Source organism: Schistocerca cancellata, chromosome 3, assembly GCF_023864275.1.
Source record: "Schistocerca cancellata isolate TAMUIC-IGC-003103 chromosome 3, iqSchCanc2.1, whole genome shotgun sequence".
In the NCBI taxonomy this organism is placed as follows: Eukaryota; Metazoa; Arthropoda; class Insecta; order Orthoptera; family Acrididae; genus Schistocerca; species Schistocerca cancellata.
In genome coordinates, this window is record NC_064628.1 from 791353896 (window position 1) to 791378987 (window position 25092).

The 25092-nt window shown below is 41.5% G+C and overlaps 1 protein-coding gene across 3 annotated transcripts in view; it reads right to left on the reverse strand.

The window, feature by feature from the left end:
• The window catches only part of LOC126175845 (retinol dehydrogenase 14), a 114925-nt gene that overhangs the window by 17736 nt on the left and 72097 nt on the right, over window positions 1-25092 (reverse strand). For all 3 annotated transcript variants that reach the window (XM_049922849.1, XM_049922852.1, XM_049922851.1), the window contains exons 5-6: window positions 18548-18730; window positions 15697-15806 (exon numbers count right to left, since the gene is read on the reverse strand). In XM_049922849.1, the coding sequence (XP_049778806.1) occupies window positions 15697-15806; window positions 18548-18730 (293 nt within the window). The remainder of the gene's footprint in view (window positions 1-15696; window positions 15807-18547; window positions 18731-25092) is intronic.

Here is a 25092-nt window from a genome sequence, read left to right on the forward strand (position 1 = left end):
GTTATTCGACACTTTCTTTGAGTTGTCAAGGATGTATGCCTGGTTGGTTAGGAAGGAGTTGAAGTTTGTGGTGTCTGAAGATGGGTGTAATCCCTAAACGTGTAGCATGTTCTAATAAGAGAGTCAATTGAACATCTCATGACTTTATTGTGATTGTACAGCATTGGTTGCCAATTATTAACATAAAAATGATCGTAGGCCTCAGATGGGATTTTACGTCCTGTATATCAAAAAGTGTAAATTCCGATTCCACCAAACACCGCATGTTACTTTCTGTAGCATTGAAATCAAGATTGCGATGCACTTTTGTAAGCCAGTCATAGCTCATGTCATGTGCCAGCAGATGACAACTGTTATTCAGAGCATAGGACACGTGATGTAGTCAGCCAATAACAATATCACTGTTAAGTAGTATGTATACACAAAGTGGAAAAGCTAATGGTTCAAATTAATATTCATAGTTTTGCTACACAAAAAGCAAAGCTTTCACATGTAATATTGGTCTTAAGATTAAGAAGCTGCAAGAGAAGCTAAGCTTTCACATATAATATTGAGCTTTTTGCGCATGTTACATATTAAGATACATCACACAAATGTACCAGTAAAATTTTTAATAACGACATAAGTGTCTGATCTTCTGAGCTTGAAATTTTCTTAAATGGTCGTCCTCAAAGAGTTGATTTTTGAATGAGAATCAAACGCTTTGTGATTTAAGAAATTCATCGAACATTCTCGCACATAGTTCAGCTTGCATAGAAGGAAATTTGCTTTGAAAGTAATGCTTTTCAAACAACCATTCGGAATATTTCCCCGCAACCTGTTAGAAATAGGTTCGTTTCAGCAGCTGCCAGAGAGCGCCAGATAGCAGCGTCACCGAGCTTGCGCAGCTATGACGACGCAGGAAGACTGTTTTTTTGTACGTGAAAAACATTTAATTCGGCTTACAGTGCACATTCGTATGTCAAGATTCAGATGTAAATTTTCTTGGAGTACCAGTGCTGTATTATCTCATGTTTGGTTCTTTATTGTGGCATAATGCCATACATGCTAGAAGATGAAAAGATGCATTTTCGAAATGCAGTGAACAGTTGAAACTAGCCAATAGTGTGGAATTGAACATTTTGTTTCAAATAAATTGACTGCCTCAGTGGAAAATATTATCTTTAGCAAACCGACAAAAATAACTTCATTGTTCTGCAAGGCAATTAATGCTTGACTGTCAGGCAGGTGGAAATAAAATCTGAAACTAATAACATATTTTAGCCTTCTGTAATTATGTGAATGTATTTTAATTCACTTGATAGCTCCCAGCCACAGAAATCCATTTTGTTTTCATTTGACGTGAGAGCAATAAATGAAGAGGAAACAGCAAACTCACTAAACATAAACACGGGTCACGTGGAGACTATCGTATTTACTCGAATCTAAGCCGCACTTTTTTCCGGTTTTTGTAACCCAAAAAACTGCCTGCGGCTTAGAATAAAGATCAAAGTAAGTGGAAGTTCTGAAAAATGTTGGTAGGTGTCGCTACAACTAATTTCTGCCCTCGAATATATGTAGTGCTACACAGGCATGCTTTGCAGGCACGAAGATAAATACTGGTGCTAAAACCTCTGCGTCAGTAAATAAATTTAAAAAAAGGCGGAAGACGAGCTTTTGTCTCCGCCCAGAGTTTCAAACACTGCATTTTCATACATTATCCAATGAAGTAAATACAACTTCCGTATTGTTCGTCTTCGAATGTAGCAGCGTTTCAATGTACTATGAAAATTCGACTGGCAAGACTGTTTGGGATGTTTGTCAATATGGCCAACTCTACGTTCTGAATTTTTTCCTACCTGTGAGAAGAGATGATTGCTAATAGGAACTTTTATGAATTGTGAATCACATGCAGTATTCTCTTCATCATAAGTATAATACGAATATAAACATTTTGCCATGTATTCTTTCGTGTTTGTTACTATCTCATTTAAATCCTGTCTGCCTAATAAACTACGAAACTAGAGTGAGACGACAGCAAACATGGAAGAATATACATATCATGTCATGTTTATATTCGTATTATTCTTATGCCTTAATAGTGATACAGTCAGAAATGAAGCACGGCAATTGACTAGATTTTTAAATCTAAGATGACTAATTTCTGTGCAGAATGTAATGTACTAAAGAGGTGTCTGTAAAAATTTTCAAACGGAGAAAAATTTTCGCTAAACTCTCATTCATAACATCATCTATCATACGCAGTGTATTATTTGGTTCATTATCAAAGAAAGCAGCAGTGTAAGTAACAACAATTAGCAGCCTCTTGTCATTGCTTCACTAATGAGACACTTCCTCTCTCTCTCTCTCTCTCTCTCTCTCTCTCTCTCTCTCTCTCTCTCCCCCCCCCCCCCCCTCTCATGGCAGCATGCACAAAAGCAAGCCATGCTGCAAGTGGCGACAGGCCGTAAACACTCAATATCAGAATGCGACAAACAATGCATGACAGTACAGTAATACATTTTCAGCTTAGAGTGACGTAAACACTTATAACAAAGAGAACGGCACTTATCAGATCAAAGAAAAATAAGCAATCAATTCAAACCAGATGAAGCTCGTGAATATTTTTTTTTTTTTTTTTTTTTATGGTTTTAGGGCGCAAAACTTCTATGGTCATTAGCGCCCAGCCCGTGACTTAAGACAGTAAAAAACCGAAATTGAAAACCAGCAGCAATGGGAACAAACTCATAAAATTGGAGAAACTAAAAGTAGAAAGAATGCTTAAAAATCCACTACAGACAGGGGATGGTTGTCCCCAAAAAAAAACTTCAAATGACTGACGTCATTTCACTGTCACTAATAAACTGGAGAACGCGGTCGGCTGAGCGCGTGTCATCTGCTAAAATCGACGATAGATCAGGCGATAGCTGTAGACGGGAGCGTAACGGATTAAAATAGGGGCATTCAATTAAAAGGTGTCTTACCGTCCACAGCTGAGAGCAGTGGGGACAGAGTGGGGGAGGATCGCCGCTTAAAAGATGTCGATGGCTAAAACGACAGTGCCCTATCCGGAGTCTAGCTAAAATTACCTCCTCCCGACGACGCGTTCGGGAGGAAGAGGTCCAAGCGCAAGGAAGGGCTTTCACTTCCCGCAATTTATTACAGGGAAGTGCCGACCAATGCGCATGCCATAAATGAGCAACTTGGCGACATAAACCGCTCCGTAGATCGGTGAAGGGAAGCGACCGAATAGCTGGCCGAGGAAGAGAGACTGCGGCCTTGGCCGCTATATCGGCCGCCTCATTCCCACAGATACCAGCGTGTCCCGGGAGCCAGAGGAACGCCACCGAGACGCCCCCCAGGTGGAGCAAGCGCAGACAGTCCTGAATCCGGTGGACCAGAGGGTGCACAGGGTAAAGAGCTTGGAGACTGAGGAGAGAGCTGAGAGAATCGGAGCAGATAACGTACTGTATCCGCTGATGGCGGCGGATGTAGTGGACAGCCTGGAGAACAGCGTAAAGCTCCGCAGTATAAACCGAACACTGGTCGGGAAGTCTAAAGCGATTTGGGGTGTCGCCAACAATATAGGCACTCCCTACACCTAATGATGTTTTCGAGCCGTCGGTGTAAATAAATGTGGCGTCCGTCATTTGTGCACATAGAGCAGCAAATGCCCGACGATAAACAAGTGTAGGGGTACCATCTTTGGGAAATTGACAAAGGTCACGGAGCAGGCAGATCTCGGGACGGAGCCAAGGCGGTGCTGTACCCCAAGTTGTCAAGAAGGTTTTCGGAAAGCGGCAGGAAAGAGAATGGAGCAATTGACGGAAGCGGACTCCCGGGGGTAGTAGGGAGGAGGAGCGGCCTGCATACCCTACATCGAAGGAGGCGTCGAAAAAAAGGTCATGGGCTGGATTAGCAGGCATGGAAGACAGATGGCTAGCATAACGACTCAGGAGGACTGCTCGCCGATTGGACAGCGGAGGTTCAGCAGTCTCAGCATAAAGGCTTCCCACAGGGCTAGTGTAAAAAGCTCCAGACACTAAACGTAATCCACGGTGGTGGATAGAGTCGAGACGCCGAAGAATAGACGGCCGAGCAGAGGAGTAGACTATGCTTCCGTAATCCAATTTTGAGCGCACTAAGGCGCGATAGAGGCGGAGAAGGACCACTCGGTCCGCTCCCCAGGAGGTACCATTCAGGACACGGAGGGTGTTAAGCGATCGCAGACAGCGAGCCGAAAGATAGGAAACGTGGGAGGACCAGCACAGTTTTCTGTCAAACATAAGACCCAAGAATTTAGCGACGTCTGAAAACTGAAGGTTGACAGGACCTAGATGTAAGGAGGGCGGAAGAAACTCCTTTCGTCGCCAAAAATTGACACAAACGGTCTTACTGGGTGAGAAACGGAAGCCGGTTTCGATGCTCCACGAGTGGAGGCGATCAAGACATCCTTGAAGACGTCGTTCAAGAAGGCTGGTCCGTTGAGAGCTGTAGTAGATCGCAAAATCGTCCACAAAGAGGGAGCCCGAGACATCAGGAAGGAGACAATCCATAATTGGATTTATGACGATGGCAAACAGTACAACACTCAGCACGGATCCCTGGGGTACCCCGTTTTCTTGGGAGAAAGTACGGGAGAGAGTAGTGTTCACCCGCACCCTAAAAGTGCGCTCTGCCATAAATGCGCGAAGAAAAAGGGGCAGCCGGCCTCGAAAGCCCCAAGAGAATAGTGTGCGAAGGATGCCTGTCCTCCAACAGGTATCGTATGCTCTCTCCAGATCAAAAAATATTGCTACCGTTTGGCGTTTCCGGAGAAAATTGTTCATGATATAAGTGGAGAGAGCAACAAGATGGTCAACTGCAGAACGATGCTTTCGGAATCCGCATTGGGCTGGTGTTAAAAGACTGCGGGATTCCAGCCACCAAGCTAAACGGTAATTCACCATACGCTCCAAAACCTTACAGACACTACTCGTGAGAGAAATGGGGCGATAGCTAGAGGGGAGATGTTTGTCCTTTCCAGGTTTCGGAACGGGAACGACAATAGCTTCCCGCCACCGTTTGGGAAAGGTACTGTCGGTCCAAATTCGATTATAAAGGCGAAGGAGGTAACGCAGACTATGGGTTGATAAATGCAGCAACATTTGGACATGGATACCATCCGGTCCTGGGGCGGAGGAGCGAGAAGATGAGAGGGCATGTTGGAGTTCCCGCATGGAGAAAACAGTATTGTAGCTTTCGTGATTTTGAGAGGAGAAAGCAAGAGGTCGCACTTCCGCTGCACGTTTCTTCGGGAGAAACGCTGGCGGGTAATTTGAAGAGCTCGAAATCTCAGCAAAGTGCTGACCCAACGAGTTAGAAATTGCGACGGGGTCCACTAAGGTATCATGCGTGACAGTGAGCCCAGAGACTGGGGAGAAACTAGGCGCGCCTGAGAACCGTCGAAGCCGACTCCAAACTTCCGAGGAGGGAGTGAAGGTGTTAAATGAGCTAATAAAGAATTTCCAGCTTGCCTTCTTGCTATCGCGGATGACACGACGGCATCGCGCACGGAGCTGCTTATAGCGGATACAGTTGGCCAAAGTAGGATGGTGACGGAAAATGCGAAGAGCACGTCGCCGCTCACGTATTGCGTCACGGCATGCCTCGTTCCACCAAGGAACTGGGGGGCGCCGGGGCAATTCGGAGGTGCGTGGTATTGAACGTTCCGCTGCTGTAAGGATAACGTCGGTAATGTGTGTGACCTCATCGTCGACGCTGGGAAAGCGACGGTCATCGAATGTCGCGAGAGACGAAAAAAGTGTCCAATCGGCTTGGGCAAACTTCCAGCGTCGCGGGCGCATATATGGCAGTTGAGGCTGCAGTCTAAGGACACATGGAAAGTGGTCACTCGAGTGTGTATCATCAAGGGCGAACCATTCGAAGCGCCGAGCTAGCGGAACAGTACCGACCGCAAGGTCCAAATGAGATAAAGTTGTCGTGGAGGCAGACAAAAATGTGGGGACCCCAGTGTTGAGACAAACTAGATCCGCTTGGTGGAAGACGTCTAGCAATATGGAGCCACGTGGACAAGGATGTGGAGATCCCCAAAGCGGGTGGTGGGCATTGAAGTCCCCAACCAGCAAATAGGGGGGTGGAAGCTGACCAAGAAGATGAAGGAGATCAGCTCGTGCCATTGGTGTGGACAATGGAATGTATACAGTACAAAGAGAGAGCGTGTATCCGGAAAGTGAAAGACGGACGGCGACAGCTTGGAAGGAAGTGTTTAAGGGGATTGGGTGATAATGGAGAGTATCACGGAGAAGAATCATGAGTCCTCCATGGGCTGGAGAGCCTTCAACAGAGGGGAGATCATATCGGACGGACTGAAAATGAGGGAGAACAAAGCGGTCATGGGGACGCAGCTTTGTTTCCTGAAGACAGAAGATGACCGGCGAGTAGGATCGTAAGAGGATCGACAATTCATCCCTATTGGCTCAAATGCCGCGGATATTCCAGTGGATAATGGACATGGGGTGAACAGAAAATGGAGGAATGTGACCAAAGTTGCTGTCAAGTCAAAGACTGCTCGGAGCTAGCGACCGACAGCATGGAATGGCAGTCAGCCGAAGGCAGAAGATCCTGATCCATAGGTTGGTCAGGAGCAGCTCCTGCCACCAGCGATCGGCCGGTTGACTGGCCACCAGCAGTGCGCCTCGGCGACACAGAAGACGGCTGAGGGCGATTTCCGCCAGGTGGTGCTGTAGATGGGACACGCCTTGACGGAGAAGGAGAGGAACTGGGTTTCTTTGTAGCCTTCTTGGAAGAATGGTGTTTAGATGAAGGAGGAACCGATGGTTGGGAAGTTGCGGTACGTAAAAACTCTTCACGAGTATGCTCTTTTTTCGAAGACTTGGTGTCCGACTTTTGGGCACGAGATTTAGCAGAACCCGACGAAGGGTGAGCCATAGAGTGGGCAGGCGAAAGTGGTGAGGTTGAACGAGCGATCTTTGCGCTGGCCGATCTGACGACCGTGGCACTAAAGGTGAGGTCGCAAGTCTGCGTGGCCGCCTCCTTTGTTGGCCGAGGAGAAGCAAGGACAGTGCTGTATTTTCCTGTCTGAGGCACGGTGGGCTTGCGACTGGCGAATAATTTTCGAGCAGCAAAGGTCGACACCTTTTCCTTCACTCTTATTTCCTGGATGAGCTTTTCGTCCTTAAAAACGGGGCAATCTCGAGAGGAAGCAGGGTGGTCACCCATACAGTTGATGCAGCGAGGGGATGGAGGTGGACAAGCACCCTCATGGGCCTCCTTGCCACACGTAACACATTTGGCCGGATTGGAACAGGACTGGCTGGTGTGATTGAACCGCTGACATCGATAGCAACGCGTAGGGTTTGGGACGTAAGGGCGAACGGAAATTATCTCATAGCCTGCTTTGATTTTCGATGGGAGTTGAACTTTATCAAATGTCAAGAAGACAGTGCGGGTTGGAATGATGTTTGTGTCAACCCGTTTCATAACTCTATGAACTGCCGTGACGCCCTGGTCAGACAGATAGTGCTGAATTTCTTCGTCAGACAATCCATCGAGGGAGCGTGTATAAACGACTCCACGCGACGAATTTAAGGTACGGTGCAGTTCCACCCGGACAGGGAAGGTGTGGAGCAGAGAAGTACGCAGCAATTTTTGTGCCTGGAGGGCACTGTGTGTTTCTAACAACAGGGTGCCATTCCGTAATCTGGAACAAGACTTTACAGGACCTGCAATTGCGTCGACACCTTTCTGAATAATGAAAGGGTTGACCGTGGAGAAGTCGTGACCTTCATCAGACCGAGAAACAACAAGGAACTGTGGCAACGATGGAAGAATCGTCTGTGGCTGAGACTCAGTATACTTACGTTTGTGAGCAGACATAGTGGAAGGTGAGGAAACCATTGCGGAAGAATCCCCCATGATTACCGGCGTCTCCGATGGCGCACTCCTCCCTTGTGGGGGCCCTCTCTGAGGGCACTCCCGCCTTAGGTGATTGTTCACACCTCAGGTCACACCTCCCGACAAACGGACGGAGGGACCAATCGGCACTTTCGGAAGGTATCAGCTCGGGTAATCACCCCTCCCTGGGCCTGGCCGTTACCAGGGGGTACGTGCGTGTCCTACCTGTCTACCCGGGGTGGGGAATTACGCGTTACCCCGTCACCGGCTACGCACAAAAGGCGTGGGTCGGCCTTCAGACACACACAGGGAGGAAGAAAGATCAAGGGAAAGGAAAGAAGAGAGGTCTCAAACACCGCAGCGGAGAAAAGGGAAAGAGAAGAGGTAAGGAAAAGAGAAGGACAAAGGAAGGAAGAAGACATAAAAGCAAGGAAGGCAGTACATTTACGAGCGTCCGTCTCCAGACGTAGGCACAAACCATACTCCCAGATGGGGAGAAAGGGAAGGAAAGAGCCAGAGGTGAGGGGAGGAGGGGCGAAGATAGGGATGGGGAAGGATGCGGAAGGGGAAGGTATGCAGCCCGGAAAGGAAGGAAGGCCACATTAGCTCGGGGTCCCGTGCTCGCTACGCACGTATCCACAAAAGGGTTGTGGACCCCCTGGGGGGGCACGTGAAAATGGAAGGGTACTCAAATACGGACGGAGTGCCTGACGCATAGCAATGGCTACCTGGTAAAGCTTAACTGCTAAGCTTACGACTCTAACCAAACTACTGTAGCTGTATCATCATTCATTCGACCTAAATTGTGTCTCATATTACAATGGACCAACTTTGTTTTGATTTGGAAGTGCGGCCTAAAACTTTTCCCTCCCCTTGAATTTCGAGTCTCAAATTTCAAGTGCGGCTTAGATTCTGGAAAATTTTTTTTTCCCTTGATTTCGAGTCTCATTTTTCAGGTGTGGCTTAGATTCGAGTAAATATGGTATCCACCTTCCCACTACAAGTCAGACTGCTCTGTGCATCAGCACCAGATCAACAATATTTTCGAACCACGGCAATACCAGATAGTTGTGCCGCATTTGAGGTAAGATGCCAAAAGCAAAAAAATAATAATACAGGGTGGCAACAAGAAGGGCATCTGGCCACGCTCTGCCACTAAAATTGCCAAATCCATAGTAACAAGATTGACCTGAAGTGGAACAAAGGCCCAAAGGAAAGGAAATGATTACTTGAAACCAATAAAGACAAGTGACAAGCAAGACAGTACACATTTCTTCAATCCTTAAATCCTAACATTTTTTCTCTCTAGCCTTGTTACTGCTGCTTTACATGGTGTGCTTTCCTTTCTGCGAAAGAATCTTATCTCATCATACTTCACCAAACGTTTTGCTACATGAAAAAACAAAATGTCAGAGTCTAATACTGAAAAAGATGTTAATACAAACAGTACCGAAGACTGGTGTGGTTTCTCTGTCTGATTACATGTGTTTTGTCACTGTCTGTTAGATAAAATGAAATAGGCCTGTCTAGTATTGGAGCAATTGTAACATGACAGAATATAATTCACGAAGTACCAATATGAAATGCCTATTAGGCCTCCTACGAGCAAAACGCTTTATGTTCGGAAATAGTTCCACATTTCATTCATACGCTCCAGCTTCTCAAGCATGAGATCAAAAAGCAGTAGTAAGAAATTTTTATAGAAATTTGGAATCATCATATTTTTCCATAACTTGCGTGATGTCCACGTTGCTTCTCCTTTTTCTTTCTAACAAACAATCTTGTCATCACCAATTCTGTAAATATTCCTGCCAGTGTCAAAAGTTGTTCTCCAGTTAACTTCACTAACCCTGCCACAATCAATGGCTTAGTTATCCCACATTTATTCTCCGGTTAGGTATTATTATGTGTTCGTACAACGCATTTTCCACACTACTCCCAGAATAGAACTTAGGCGGCTGCTACCAGGGTCTGTACAACTGGCCGTTACTAGTGTAGTGGTCTTGCCACAAGTTTTCTAACTAAATTTCATTTTCTTGGTTACACCGAGAAGATAATCTGTAATCTTTCTTACCTGTCAGTCATTTATTTCCACTCTGGTAGTCTGAATCTATGGATTTAGCTGGTAATTATAACAACGCTGATCATCCAAACACCCAGTCAACCACATAGATAGCAAATGGTATTCACCCATTCGGCTTTATTCCGCTCAGCTTGTATAGCCCCGTCCCCTTCTGTCTGCAGGAATGTTTATTTCTACATGCGATGGGGATTCCCCTGGCAGAGACATGACATACACTACGCACGCATTCAAAAATCAACTTATAATTTATTCAGAAATAAACATAGCATATGTTCAAAAACCAACAGGAATGTGTTTCAAAATCATATGGATAATCAATAGACCAACGTGCGCTAGATAATAGGCGCTTTGTGAAACAAAGTTTCCTTCCCCCGATGAAACTGCCGCCTGGGGCAGATACCCTGGTTTCCCCCAAGTGAATTGACACCTTGCACACACCAGTAAAATTTTTCCAGGTAGCATCTTGCTGCTACTACTTATACAGTTAACAGCTACACTTCTGTAGCTAGAAGTGGGAGAAGGCACTACACATGCATGACTCAACTGCGCATATGCATAAGCCCGCTTGCAAATGCTCAAATGAATCTAACGTAAACAGTTATGACGTCATGCACATCAAAAGCAATTTGTTGTTATGAAGCACTGCATAGTTTTCCTAAAGCCTTTGACACATTTCGCTGTTCGCAGACACTTATGAGCATTGTGTTCGTTGTTGTATATGGCACATTTCTTTTGCAACTTAGTTTTATTTTCTTTTTTCTCTCTCATTCATGTTTTTTGTTTTGTTGTAGTCTTCAGTCCAGAGACTGGTTTGATGCAGCTCTCCACGCTACTCTATCCTGTGCAAGCTTCTTCATCTCCCAGTAACTACTGCAACTTATATCCGTCTGAATCTGTTTAGTGTATTCATCTCTTGGTCCCCCTCTACGATTTTTACCCTCCACACTGCCCTCAAATACTAAATTGGTGATCCCTTGATGCCTCAGAACATGTCCTAAAAATTGATCCCTTCATCTAGTCAAGTTGTGCCACAAATTTCTCTTCTCCCCAATTCTACTCAGTACCACCTCATTAGTTATGTGATCTACCCATCTAATCTTCAGCATTATTCTGTAGCACCACATTTTGAAAGCTTCTATTTTCTCTTTGTCTAAATTATTTATCATCCACGTTTCACTTCCATACATGGCTACACTCCATACAAATACTTTCTGAAAAGACCTCCTGACACTTAAATCTATACTCTATGTCAACAAATTTCTCTTCTTTAGACACGCTTTCCTTGCCATTGCCAGTCTACATTTTATATCCTCTCTATTTCGACCATCAGTTATTTTGCTCCCCAAATAACAAAGCTCCTTTACTACTTTAAGCATTTTATTTCCTAATCTAATACCCTCAGCATCACCCAATTTAATTCAACTACATTCCATTATCCTCATTCTGCTTTTGTTGATGTTCATCTTATACCCTCCTTTCAAGACACTATCCATTCCGTTCAGCTGCTCTTCCAGGTCCTTTGCTGTCTGACAGATTTACAATGTCATCAGTGAACCTCAAAGTTTTTATTTCTTCTCCATGGATTTTAATTCCTACTCCAAATTTTTCTTTTGTTACCTTAACTGCTTGCTCAATATACAGATTGAATAACATTGGGGATAGGCTACAACCCTGTCTCACTCCCTTCCCAACCACTGCTTTCCTTTCATATCCTTCGACTCATAACTGCCATGTGGTTTTTGTACAAATTGTAGATAGCCTTTCGCTCCCTGTATTTTACCCCTGCCACCTTCAGAATTTGAAAGAGGGTATTCCAGTCAACATTGTCAAAAGCTTTCTCTAAGTCTACAAATGCTAGAAACATAGGTTTGCCTTTCCCTAATCTAGCTACTAAGGTAAGTCGTAGGGTCAGTATTGCCTCACGTGTTCCAATATTTCTACGGAATCCAAACTGATCTTCCCTGAGGTGTTTCTACTAGTTTTTCCATTCACCTGTAAAGAATGTATGTTAGTATTTTGCAGCCGTGACTTATTGAACTGATATTTTGGTAATTTTTACATCTGACAACACCTGCTTTCTTTGGGATTGGAATAATTATATTCTTTTTGAAGTCTGAGGGTATTTTGTCTGCCTCATACATCTTGCTCACCAGATGGTAGAGTTTTGTCAGGACTGGCTCTCCCAAGGCTGTCAGCAGCTCTAATGGAATGTTGTCTACTCCCGGGGCCTTGTTTTGACTCGGGTCTTTCAGTGCTCTATCAAACTCTTCTACATCCTCTTCCATTTCCATCATATTGTCCTCAAGAACATTGCCCTTGTATTGACCCTCTATATACTCCTTCCACCTTTCTGCTTTCTCTTCTTTGTTTAGAACTGGTTTTCTATCTGAGCTCTTGATATTCATGCAAATGGTTCTATTTTCCCGAATGGTCTCTTTAATTTTCCTGTAGGTTCATGTTTTATTTCTGCAATATTATAATATCCTTTGTTAGAATATTGTTTCTGAACAGTCAGAAGGGCAAAAATTTGACTGAAAACTAGGAAAAAAAAAAAGTCTCCCGGACCTCTAAAAAATTCCTGGGTTTTTCCGAGTTTTCTACCGGGTGAAAAAATTCCCAGGTTTTTCCCAGATCTCCCAGTTGTCCCACATTGTATACACCTTGAGAACATTATTAAAAGTTGAATCATTTATTTCTATGTTAACAATTTGTTGCTCTCCCATACTAGCCCCAACTGATGCTTCACACAGCTGCGCGTTTTATTCTGGCTGATGTCTGTTTACGTCATCTCAGAATTTGCATGCCCTCACAATGGTGTCAATGATCTTGGTGCAGCGGTGGGTTGCTGTCTGGCAAATGGTGGCCATGTCCAACATGAAAGTTTGGTCTTGCGCTGGCTGTTGAAGTGTCGTCAGTCCCACTCAAAAATTGACAACAATTCTAGATGACCCATCAGCGATGTACCTAGTGTCAGTAGTCATGTGGTCAGTTGATTTCCTCCCTACCAGCCTAGTAGATTTCAGCACCTGGGTGTTTAACAGAAACAAGGGTCTCAAGAGGCCTCATAACTGGCTTCATTTTCTGGTCCAGTGGTGGCAGCATTCTGTGATATAGTGTTGTCGGGAGACAGTCAGTCTCCATCAGTAGATGACAGGCAGCAAGCAGCATGAAGTTCATCAGGTGGAGATCATCATCACAAGTAGACCTTCAGCTCATTCAAAGACTGTGCTGGAGCATCTAGGACATAAATTCACTACAGTGTCATGAACACAAAATTGAGAGCTGTTACTGTGAAAGCCCTCAGTCCCCATGGCCTGCCGACGGAAGCTGGAAAATTGGAGTATTTGAAGTGAGCTAGCATGAGGCTACGACATGAGGCTCAGTTTATAATGACCACGTGTTGTCCTCGTTCTGCAATATTATCTTAACAGGTTGTTAACTGCTGCATCAGATCCTCACTACAAACTCTTGTGTAAGCGATAGAGTTTCTTGCACCATGTCTTACGAGCTAATGAATATGCTTGGCTCCCCTCTCCTGGTTTTCTGGCACATTTTTCTTTCTGCTGGCTGTGTATTTCTCACTCGGTGAACAGTGTCGTAATGTGTTAAAAGTCCAACCCACTTGAGACATACCAGTAAGCATGCTGCTTCAGCTGCTTAAATTGATATTCCCTGTAGGAATACGAGTTTTCATTAAATTTTCTAATTTCCTATCCCTTACTATCCTGTGCCACAGCACATCCCTCCTCTTTAAGAAACCTATCCTGACTTTCATTTTTTCACTTATTACTAATTAGTCTATACCTGTCTTACATTTTAAAGAACTGTTTTCTGGGTTGCTTCTAAGTCTTGCATCATAGCTTAACTAATCTACTTTGTCAATTTGTCCCAGTTATATACCTTATTTACACTTTCCCCTTCCATTAGTTATTACCACTCTATTGCTATCTGACGGGTGGTTGCCTCATTTGAATGAGACATCTTGTGCTCTGAACAAATGTAAGCTGCACACATAAACCGAGATTAAACTTGTCATTGATACAACAAAAATAACTATTTTGTCTATGTTTCTCATTACATTGCTACACGTGTTGCAATATTTGAGTGACAAATTTGCCCTTAGGTTCTTAATTTGTTTAGGAATTGTAGGAAAGTGTAATATTTGCGCCCATGATGGTAACTGGAAGGTGAAATTGTGTCCCGATACTCCATATCTAATTCCATTAGTTAACAATCCATTTTGCTGTAACTAGTTTCATTATCCCACTGGTTTACCATTTTCACAGCAAGTGTATATGTGGAGTAAATCGAGTGATCTCCAAATTTCTCGAATTTTGGCTGAGGAGCTACAAGTTTTTTCTCGCACTCTAATGCTTCCATTTTCCCTGAAAACAACTGCATTTCACATGATTGGTTGTTCATTTGTATCACCTTTGTTGGACATATAATTACATTTTATCTGCTATGATTTTTCAGGTTTGCAACTGACATAATTACATGAGCATCTATCCACCTAGAAGTCAAACAATGAAATCACCAGGTAGGAATATCAACAATGTAGGAAAAGATAGATTGCTACAAGCAGTAAAGATGACATGTTAAGCTGCCGACAGGAACAACTAATGAGATACTTACACAAAGCCTTTATCAGGAGAAACACATGCCATTCATAGACACAACAAACTGCCTTGCTCACACATGACTGCCAAATCCAACAGCTTGGACCAGAATGAAACCATCACTCTGGCCTGAGCTGCCAGAGTTGGTGGTCTTGTGCGAGTGAGGTGTGCTTGCTTGTGCGAATGAACAGTGTATGTTTCTCTTTTTCTGACAACGGCTGTGTCCGAAAGCTCTGTGTAAGTGTCTCTTAATAGTGCCTTTCTGTAACTTAATGTGTCATTCATGGTAATCTTATCTTTTTTCTGTCTAGATATTAATAATATTTCACGAGTTTGTATTTGCATTCATTTCCCAATTGCATTCCATTTATTTTGAAATGGAAATACTGTGTAACACTGGAACTGCGTGTTTATACATGCTACTGGATAGTGTATTTTAATGTGCAAACTAGCTTCTCTTACATGAGAAATGTGATAAAATAAAGCTGTATGAGGCAGGGATATAAAATAATGGGACTATTGCTGTGAAGCATTTTATTTCAAAAATGTACATATTTAGTTATTGTAACCCTCAATATACTCTCCTCCTCTATCCCTACAATGTTACATGTGTATTTGCCATTGATGGAAACAGTGTTGGAAGTCTTCCTTTTTCAGCCCATTGATGCTACGTGCTGCTTTTTCTTTCATTGCTTCAAAAGACTGAAATCTTGTTTCTTTTGATGCAGATTTGACCTTCGTGTATATATAAAAGTAACATGGTGCTACATTACGCGAATACATAGAATTAGAATAAAGATAAATGGAAAGGTGGGTAATCAGTCAGAATTATCAATTTGGATAGTTGTAATGGACAGACAACTAACAGAAGAGAGCAATCTAAATAGTTTCTCTCAACCTAAATAGATATCACACTCCACATGATGTCAATATTCTACAGATTGTTTCAATTCCTACCTTCATACCCTCATCAGTCTCCTATCATTTCACATTGTTCAAAAACACAACAAAATGGTGTCTTTAAGTTGTTCATTCTGCATCACCAAATAGTGAATGAAATAAATTGAATTTAAGATATTCGTGAATGACATGTCTTACCTTGAAATATAGTTTTGCAATCAATTTTATGGGTAGATTCAGTGGGAAAGGCACATTTCGAAATATTCCCGAGTCAATCATGCCTGGATGCAAGCAGTTAACAGTGACTCCTGTAAGAGAATTGCATTTTCTATTATAAGAACTGACACAAAACACAGAGGAATGTTTCAAAGATACAGGGTCACACTTATTAAGCTACACAAAATAAAATTGTCATAACTTCTGAACGGTTTGCTTTTGGACGTTCAAACTGTATGGTTGGCTGTGGGGGCCATGAAGGGAATTAGTATGCACATTATGGTTGCTTAGTAACAAAAGCCCACTTTCATTCGGATGGATTCGTCACTAAGCAAAATCAGCACATTTGGGGGACTGAGAATCTGCATTTCACAATCATGAAACCTTTTCAACCTCAATGGGTGACTGTGTGGCATGCAATGTCCAGTCACGGAATAATCTTTGTGATATTCCTTGAAGGCACGGTGACTACCAAACAGTGTGTGAATGTTTTGGAAGACAATTTCATCCCCATTATCCAAAGTGATCCTGATTTCAACAAGATGTGGTTCATGGCAAGACATAGCTCGACCTCATCGAAGCAGTAGAGTGTTTAATGTCCCAGAGGAGCACTTTGGGGACCACATTCTGGCTCTGGGGTATCCACAGGCCATTGACACTTGCCTCGACTGTACGCCATATTCTCAGGATCTGAACACATGAGACTCCTTTTTGTGGGGCTAAATTAAAGACAAGGTGTACAGCAATAACCACAAAACTACTGCTGAGCTCAAAACAGCCATTCAAGAGGTCTTCGACAGCATCAATGTCCTGCACTTCAGTGGGTCATGCAAAATCGCTATTCATCTGGGCCACATCATCGCCAATGATGGCAGACATATTGAACATATCCAAATATCTGTAGTGACATTTACTTGTTGAATAAAGTGTGTGCATGCTGTAGTTTGTAACATATTTGCACTTTTTTTATATAGTTCAATAACTGTCACCTTGCATCATACACAACTCTGAAGTGCTGTGTGCTGGTAGATAGATACTGAAAAACTGTTATAATATCTCAGTCCAATGGAAGCCAGTGTGTTACTACAAATATCTTGTTCATAAGATAATAACACTTGATCATTTTGAAAATTTAACTTTTACAATGGGGATGGAAAAAGCAAAGATATAAGCTGTAATAAACCCAATATGTTGATGTATTGAAAAGAAAGGCCTCTAATTTTTTTTATGTGAAAACTCAAAGCTTCTGAAAAAAAAAAAACCTTATTAATGTTCTACATCTTTATTCTTCACATCTACCTATTTGCAGCCTTTTGCTACAACAGGGCTCCAAATTTTACCATGTAACATGGCAATATGTAATGTAGTAATCAACTTCCAAATTCTAAGAGTCTGCACACACATCAAGCACCCTCTCCTTCAGGATGTCAGACCACACACGAGCCCTACGACATCTGCAGCACTCTGGCTCTTGGGGCAAACTGTTATTGATCATCCTCCATTAGTCCTAACTTGACCTCACCAGATTTTCATCTGTTTCCAACACAGAAAACGTCTGAGGACTTCACTTTGATGGTGATGAAGCAGTGCAAGCTGATGTGAGGTTGCAGCTCAATCAAAAAAGTCAAATGTAACAGTGAGAGTATCAACAAACTGGTCTCTTGCCTATAGAAATGTGTTCGTCACCAGGGTGACTACACTGAGAAATAAATACGTAGACGTGAAGAATGCAGATGTAGAATGTTAATAATGTTTGTTTTATTTCAAAAAGATTTTAAGATTTTCACATTAAAAATTCTGAGGCATTACTTTTCAGCACAAGTCATAATTATGTACATTTACTGCAGCTTGGATAAAGGTCCATGCAATGTGAATGCAGCATGTGCTGCCATTCTGTTCACATGGCCACAATGGACCACACAACTCCACCCAGTGTCAGCTCCAAGCCAGAGCACTGCACCAGGTGTCTAACTGTCTGTCAACAGTTTAGCACCATCCAACATAGGGTGGACTAGTGGTATTCGTACCACTGCATCAGTTTTCAGTAGCCAGACACATGGTGAGGCAAAATTTAGTATTTTCAGGTGACATCCATTTAAAAATTTCCTACCACGATGGCTGTACTCAACCATCATAGTGATTACAGTCTGGCAGTCTGCAATACTGACTGACAGCTACGATAAACATCAAGTATGTTTTTGGACACAGTAGGATAAAACGTGTGTTCAATATGAACTCCAAACTTATCAGCCAGCTGAAGTCTCTCGTGTACTGGCACTGTTTTACATGCTGTATTATAGACAACGGCCAGCCAAATGTAGCAGGGGATCTGCAATACTTTTTGAAAGAACTGTGACTTCTACTGCTCCCCTGGTCATGCAGTCAGTAATTTGTTCAATTCACTGATCATAGTCTTCCAACAGCCATGATTTTGACTTTGAGGACTTTCATACACATTGCAGGTTGAGTAATTCACTAGCATACATCAATTTCATGTTACACTGTATTTAGAGACTGTTATATTGCACCACATGGAAGGCTTCACATAATATTGAATTCTCACGGAGATTGTATTCATTTCTATAATCCCAATTATTTGTGTATTGCCATGTTCCTAATCTGTTCATTATCACATGTATCCTTTCAATTTTTGCAAATTTTTGTGTCAAGGGGGAGAAATTTTCTGCAAACTCTCAGAAAGGCAGTTTCTATAATGGAGTTTTGCAATTCTGATGAATTTGGGACAATAATTACAGTTCCTTTGTATGCTCCCAAAAACACATTTTCTGAGAGCAACATTATTTTTTTCCAATTTATCTGTGGCTCCACTTACCTGTTCCCTCCAGTCTCCGGGCAAGTTCTAATGTGAACATGATGTTGGCATATTTAGACACATAGTAAAGGTAGCCAGGGAAAGTCTTCAGTGGATTTACATTTTGTAGATCAACTTTGGCAAATCTATAGAGTTCTGAGGCCACAACAACAATTCGGCTGGGCACTGACTGCTTCAGGAGATCTGGAATATAGAATTTACTGTTTACCATAACAGTTTTATAATTTTCTTCTTACAGCTTTTTCTTACCATACACCATTTTTATTTCAAATGTACATGTAAAAGCATGAAACATTAAGTTGTTGTGAGAGATTGGCTTTAAAATATAAAATAAAGGGTTATTTAAGACCATTTCAGCTTTACTTTACCATACTCACAATCTAGTGATAAAGTTTTGATGGCCACAATTAAAAATCCTGATCCATGGTGAAATATATGTCATAGAATGAAACCAAACACTGACAAACAAAGTTTCCCATTTGTTTCCAGTAGAATAATTATATCTGGTGGCTGAATTGTGGGAGGGATGGCTTATGTGAGCAAGACCAGGATTCAGATCATTGCTTTGTCTCATAGTAGCACTACCAGTAGGTGAAGAGGTAGACAATAATGATAGGTAATAGGAACATAGAACTAGGAAGACTGATATTTCATGACTCAGAAACATTGGTTGACTAGGAGTGGTGCTTTATAGTCAGATAATTGGAAGGTACAATGGCTGGTTCTGTTGGTATCTGAAGACTACAACTACAGAAACAGAACAGCAACTGATGCAATACTGTCTTATTACTGAAGTTTTTTTTCAGTGTCAAGAGATTACCACCACTGAACATGAGTTCTTCACGTGCAGTCTCTCTCCAGCTGTACTGGCTGACTTTTCAGCGTAAGTGTCCTTAGCAGGGGAGAGCTCTTCTGTAGTTTTCTCTTAGAAATCTCCACGCAGTTGCTTTGCACAGCCCAAACTGGTATTTATATGAGGTGTGATGAAAAAGTAACAGGAATTTTTGAATTTCACAAGCTTTATTGATACAATTTTTAATTTTTCTTATCTTGATGGTACACATGTTTCTGATGTATGTGTGTTTTCAGCTGTTTTGAATGTTTGGTTTATTGTTGACAGATGAAAAGCTTCTACGTGTTTTTGAGAGCTCATTGAATTTTTACTTTCAAAAAAGATGGATCAGATAATTTTGATCAAATTTTGCTTGAAAAGCGGAATAAAGTGTAGCACAGCATTTCAAATGTTGCCTGTGCCTTTTGGTGAATCTGCTATGTGTAAGACAAGAGTTTATGAGTGGTACAAACATCTCAAGGAGAGTTGAGAAGATGTTGAAGATGTGACAACCCTGGATGCCCTAACACATCAATTACTTATGACAATGTGGAAGAAGTAAGGAAAACAGTACTAGAAAACCGCCAAATCCCCATCATAGATGTTGCTAATGATATCAGCACACCCTGTGCCTCATGCTAAGCAATGTTTTAGGCATGATATGTGTAGCACCAAAGTTTGTTCTGAAATTATTGAACTTAATCAATAACGACATCATGTACTCATCACTCAGGAATAGCTTAATGAAATCAACAACAAGCCAGAACTTCTACAGAAGATTATAACAGGTAACAAAACAAGGGCACAGGGATATGACATCAAAAACAAGGCCCAATCATCCCAATGGAAACTGTCTAAAGAGCCAAGACCGAAAAAAATTCGGCAAGTTTAATAATGTGTGAAGGTTATTTTCACTGTTTCTTCGATTACAATGAGATAGTGAATTGTGAGTTCCTACCTTATGGTCAATAAGGAATACTGCCTGGAAGTTATGCACCATCTGCGTGAAGCAATATGAAGGAAACAACCACAACTGAGGCAAAGTCACTCATGGAAATTGCATCAGGATAATGCTCTTGCTCACACCTCAATGCTTGTTCATGATTTTTTGGCAAACAAAACTGTTATGATGCCTCAGCCACAATATTCACCAGACATGGCCCCCTTTGGCTTCTTTCTATTCCCGAGGCTGAAGAGAACCACGAAAGGACGTCATTTTGTCACCAGTGATGAGATAAAAACAGAATTGCTGGAGGAGCTGAGCACCACAACAAAAACTGAATTCCAGAAGTGCTTCCAAGATTTGAACAAGCAACAGTACAGCTGTATTATATATATGGAGGATTACTCAGAAGGAGATGGCATTGATGAATAAATAAAGATTCTTTAAGAAAATCTTTACTTTTTGATGGCACGTTGCGTGTCTGTCCTCTGGCCAGTGGCTAATATGAAACTTAAGGATTATATTGGTCAAGAATAAAGTCGAGGGAGGTAGTAGAAGTACAGGATTCTTTTAAAAGCTATGTTTCTCAATACTTTTAAACAACCTTATTGCCTCCAAAATATTTTCCATTACACACCATATGTTTGTCCCATCTGTGAATCCATTGTTGGAAACATTTTCATGCCCATCTGTAGTGATGGCTGGTATCTCCTTCCTTGCATTTTCTTGATCCTATATGGTACCATGACTCCCCACCAGAAATGACTAAGAAAACATTCTGGTTCGGCTTGGGGCTTTTTTTTTCCAGAGCAAAGCATGCTTCCATTCTCTGATCTTTTTACTGATCAGTCAGAATTCATACCAAAGATTTACCAGTACCCACTAATTCTTAAGTCTTCAGCTAAAGTTTACTGAACCGAGGTCCAAGATTATTCGTTCAACTATGCCATGTGTTCAATATTTCATTGTTAGTTTTCAGGTGCGAGTTTCAAAATTTTCCAGCATCACCATCTTTGTACAGGGTTTTCGATCAAAACAACAGTTTCTGGTGGGATTTATCTAAAGCATGGAAAGAGAGAGAGAGAGAGAGAGAGAGAGAGAGAGAGAGAGGCAATTCACTGCAGGCAGATGGAACTTTCCTGGGCGATGCCAGATACAATACCGAATTCTAAATCATGTAACATGCCCATATTGAGAAAAATGCATACATGCATACTTTGCACACTCCATCCAAAGCAGTTGTATTCTGGGAACCTCTTTAGTGCCCCACACAAGATCAGCTACTGACCCCTCTTACTCATCTTTTAAATTGGCAGCAATGCATACAAACAGAGTAGATACTGTTACTTCATGGGTGATGTATGTATTCTGCAGTGCTACAATATCAATCTCATAATGTGGCTCAAACTGCACAGTGCACAACAAGACATTGATTTAGAGAACACTCGGTATTAGACTTGCTATAGTCTCAAAAAATGGTTCAAATGGCTCTGAGCACTATGGGACTTAACATCTATGGTCATCAGTCCCCTAGAGCTTAGAACTAATTAAACCTAACTAACCTAAGGACAGCACACAACACCCAGCCATCACGAGGCAGAGAAAATCCCTGACCCCGCCGGGAATCGAACCCGGGAACCCGGGCGTGGGAAGCGAGAACGCTACCGCACGACCACGAGATGCGGGCTGCTATGGTCTCCTTCCTACCTTTAGCATAATAACCTGTGCTATGCCAACGTGCATTTTTTCAGTTTGATATTGTATTTTCCTTGCAATAGATTAAATGAAAATTAAGACAGGACAAAATCTGGTGTGGAACGTACGTATCAGGTTGGCGAAAAAGTATAATGTCCTCAGCCAACAGGTAATAAACTATCAAAAGTGCCACATGCTCCCACTCTATGAAATTGTTCAGAGAGGGTAGGAATTTAAAAGGCAATGGCACAGAGTTTGAAGACCCAGAAACTGTATGTATCTAGATGAATTTCTGGATAAACTAACAATAAGAGATGTAAAAACTGACTAACAAAGAATGTAAATTTCTTAGGTAATCTGAATTGTTACATTGCTACATCAATATCCGTATAAATTTAGTACCAACCAGACCAACATCTGATTCATAACCTTGCATTGGTCATTTTGTTACAAATCTAAATATGAAGGAATTACTAGTATGAGGTATTGAAAAGTACCTCTGGACCATACACCTCTAGCCACAGAGATTAAGACAGATCACAAAATTACTTACTCACTTATAAATGAGGACCTCACACACACAGACTGGCAGAACATATACAGATGAGATGATATCAATGAAAAATGGAACCATTTCTATGAGATACTTAACCAAAATAAACTAAAGAAATCAGAGTACATGAAATATCTTAAAATTCCTCCAGAAAGCCACAAACTAAAGGGAAAGACTAAAGACCTATGTGTGCTATTCAGAGATACAAAATTACAATACTTCCTGGCAAAATTCAAAAACACCAGAGAAACATACGAAGAATCCCTGGAGATTCTAAAAACACACTATTACGCTGAATAGTTAAGCAAATCTAATAATGTTAGTAAAACAGCATGGAATATACTAAACAAAGAATGCACAAATAAAGGAATCCAAGATGCAGAAAATGGAATGTTAGTGGGTGAGTCTAAAACAGTATGTGAGGTATTCAGAAAACATTTTAGTAAGGAATACAAAGAAGAAATGGAATAAACACAACAAATTAACTCCATTAAAATGAGTAATTCATTTTTCCTAAGGGGCGCAACAGAATATGAGGTAATGAAAATAATCACAAAACTCAAAATAAAAACGTACAGTGGTTGGGATGATATATCATCTGCATTAATTAAGGTATGCAAAACTGAATTAATAAAATCAATATCACATTTAATAAGCAGTTCAATTGGCCAGGGGACCTTTTGTAAACTATTAAAAAATTGCTGAGATACAACTGGTGTAAAATAATTACAGGCTAATTTCATTTATTTCAACACTTGGCAAGTAACTTGAAAGGGTAATTCTACACCAAATAGAATCTTTCTTTTGTATATACAACCTATTAAACAACTTGCAGCATGGGTTCCACAACAACAGCAACAGCAACTTTTTTTCCACAAACTGCTAAACACACTGGATAAAGGAAACTGAAGTATCTGCACTAGCAGAATGGAAATGGGGAAAAACCAAATCTGAAAAACAATAGGACTCACCCAAACGAAACAATAATACCATCTCCAAAAGAACAACAGACTATTCCAACTGTGGATCATTACAAATATAAAATAACAAATAATAATAGAAAAGACCCACTCTTCACAGGGAGAGACCACAATCAAACAATTATACAATGTCAAGATGTTTGTCGACTATACCAAGTCCACCTGCAAGAGATCGGCCAGCTAGAAGAGGCGTCTGGCTATGGTTACCGGGATGACAGCACTGTATACTTCCAAGCGGTATGTCGAACTGCCCTTTGCCAGCAGTGCGCTGCCTACAAAGCCCATTTTGCAAATGTATCTGCTGGAACTATTTGTGATCACTTGCCTAGTGTATCAAAGTAGTTTCTGGGCTAGCTGCAACCTCTGGTGAAGCTACTCTGCACACTCCATGAATGGGTAGCAGTCCCTGGCGGCTGTTGGTGGAGACCTGGTGTTGTATTGTGGTCTCCAGTAAATATTTGTGTTGACAACACAGATGATGTAGGTTTTCCTGGTGAATATACACACTGTGATGCAGGCATCCTGTGTAGGTTGGATGTGAAGTGGGATGCCGATGCAGTAGGTGCTACAATGTCTGAAGTGGGTGGCCACAGCAGAAACAAAGTCACTGGGACTTTTCTAAGGCATTTGATTCTGTGATTCATGAGGTACTATTATCCAAATTATAAATTTATGATATAAGAATAATAGCACTAAAGTTTATATATGTTTATATCTCCGACAGATAAGACAGTGCACTAAACTGTGTGATAAGTATGAAAGTAAAAAATCCTAGAAGTAAAAATCAGCATACAAAATTGTCAACTATGGAGTTCCCCAAGGAAGTATTCTCAGTTCAATTTTGTTTCTTTTCTGTATTACTGACTTAACACAAGCGCAAAGCTCAAAGTTAATGAACAACACTTGTGAGACATTCATTGGCCGGGGCCCTAATGATCAGCTAGCAATACAAAACAAAGAGAACTCTGAACTGATCTAGAATATCTAACAATGAATGAACTTACACTGAATAAGGACAATAATCAAGTTCTTGTTGAATTATAATGAATGTCATACTGTATCACTATCTACAGTTGAAACATCTGATGAACTATCAGAACTACAGATCACAGTCCACTTGATGCTGGCAGAAAATTTTGTACTATGTTGCCAAATAATATAATGCAACTCCATGGAAATATTTTTATAGGCAAATTGAAACTTATTAATTGAAAAATGTTTATAGTCACTCAAAGATTTCCGAGCTGTGTTATGAATAGTTCAAGTTTTGCATACCTCAGTATACTAATGGTGATAAATATTTATATAATAGTATCTAATGTGCTACTTGTACATATTCATTATATGCATAGTGTGATATTTTTGTAAATGTTGAAAACTAACTGTCCAAGACTGTAAAGTTATTATGGCCGCCAACAACAACAACAACAACTACAACTACAACTACAACTACAACTACAACTACTACTACTACTACTACTACTACTACTACTACTGTTGATACAAAGTGAATAAGAAAGGTTCATCAGTTCTCATATTTAA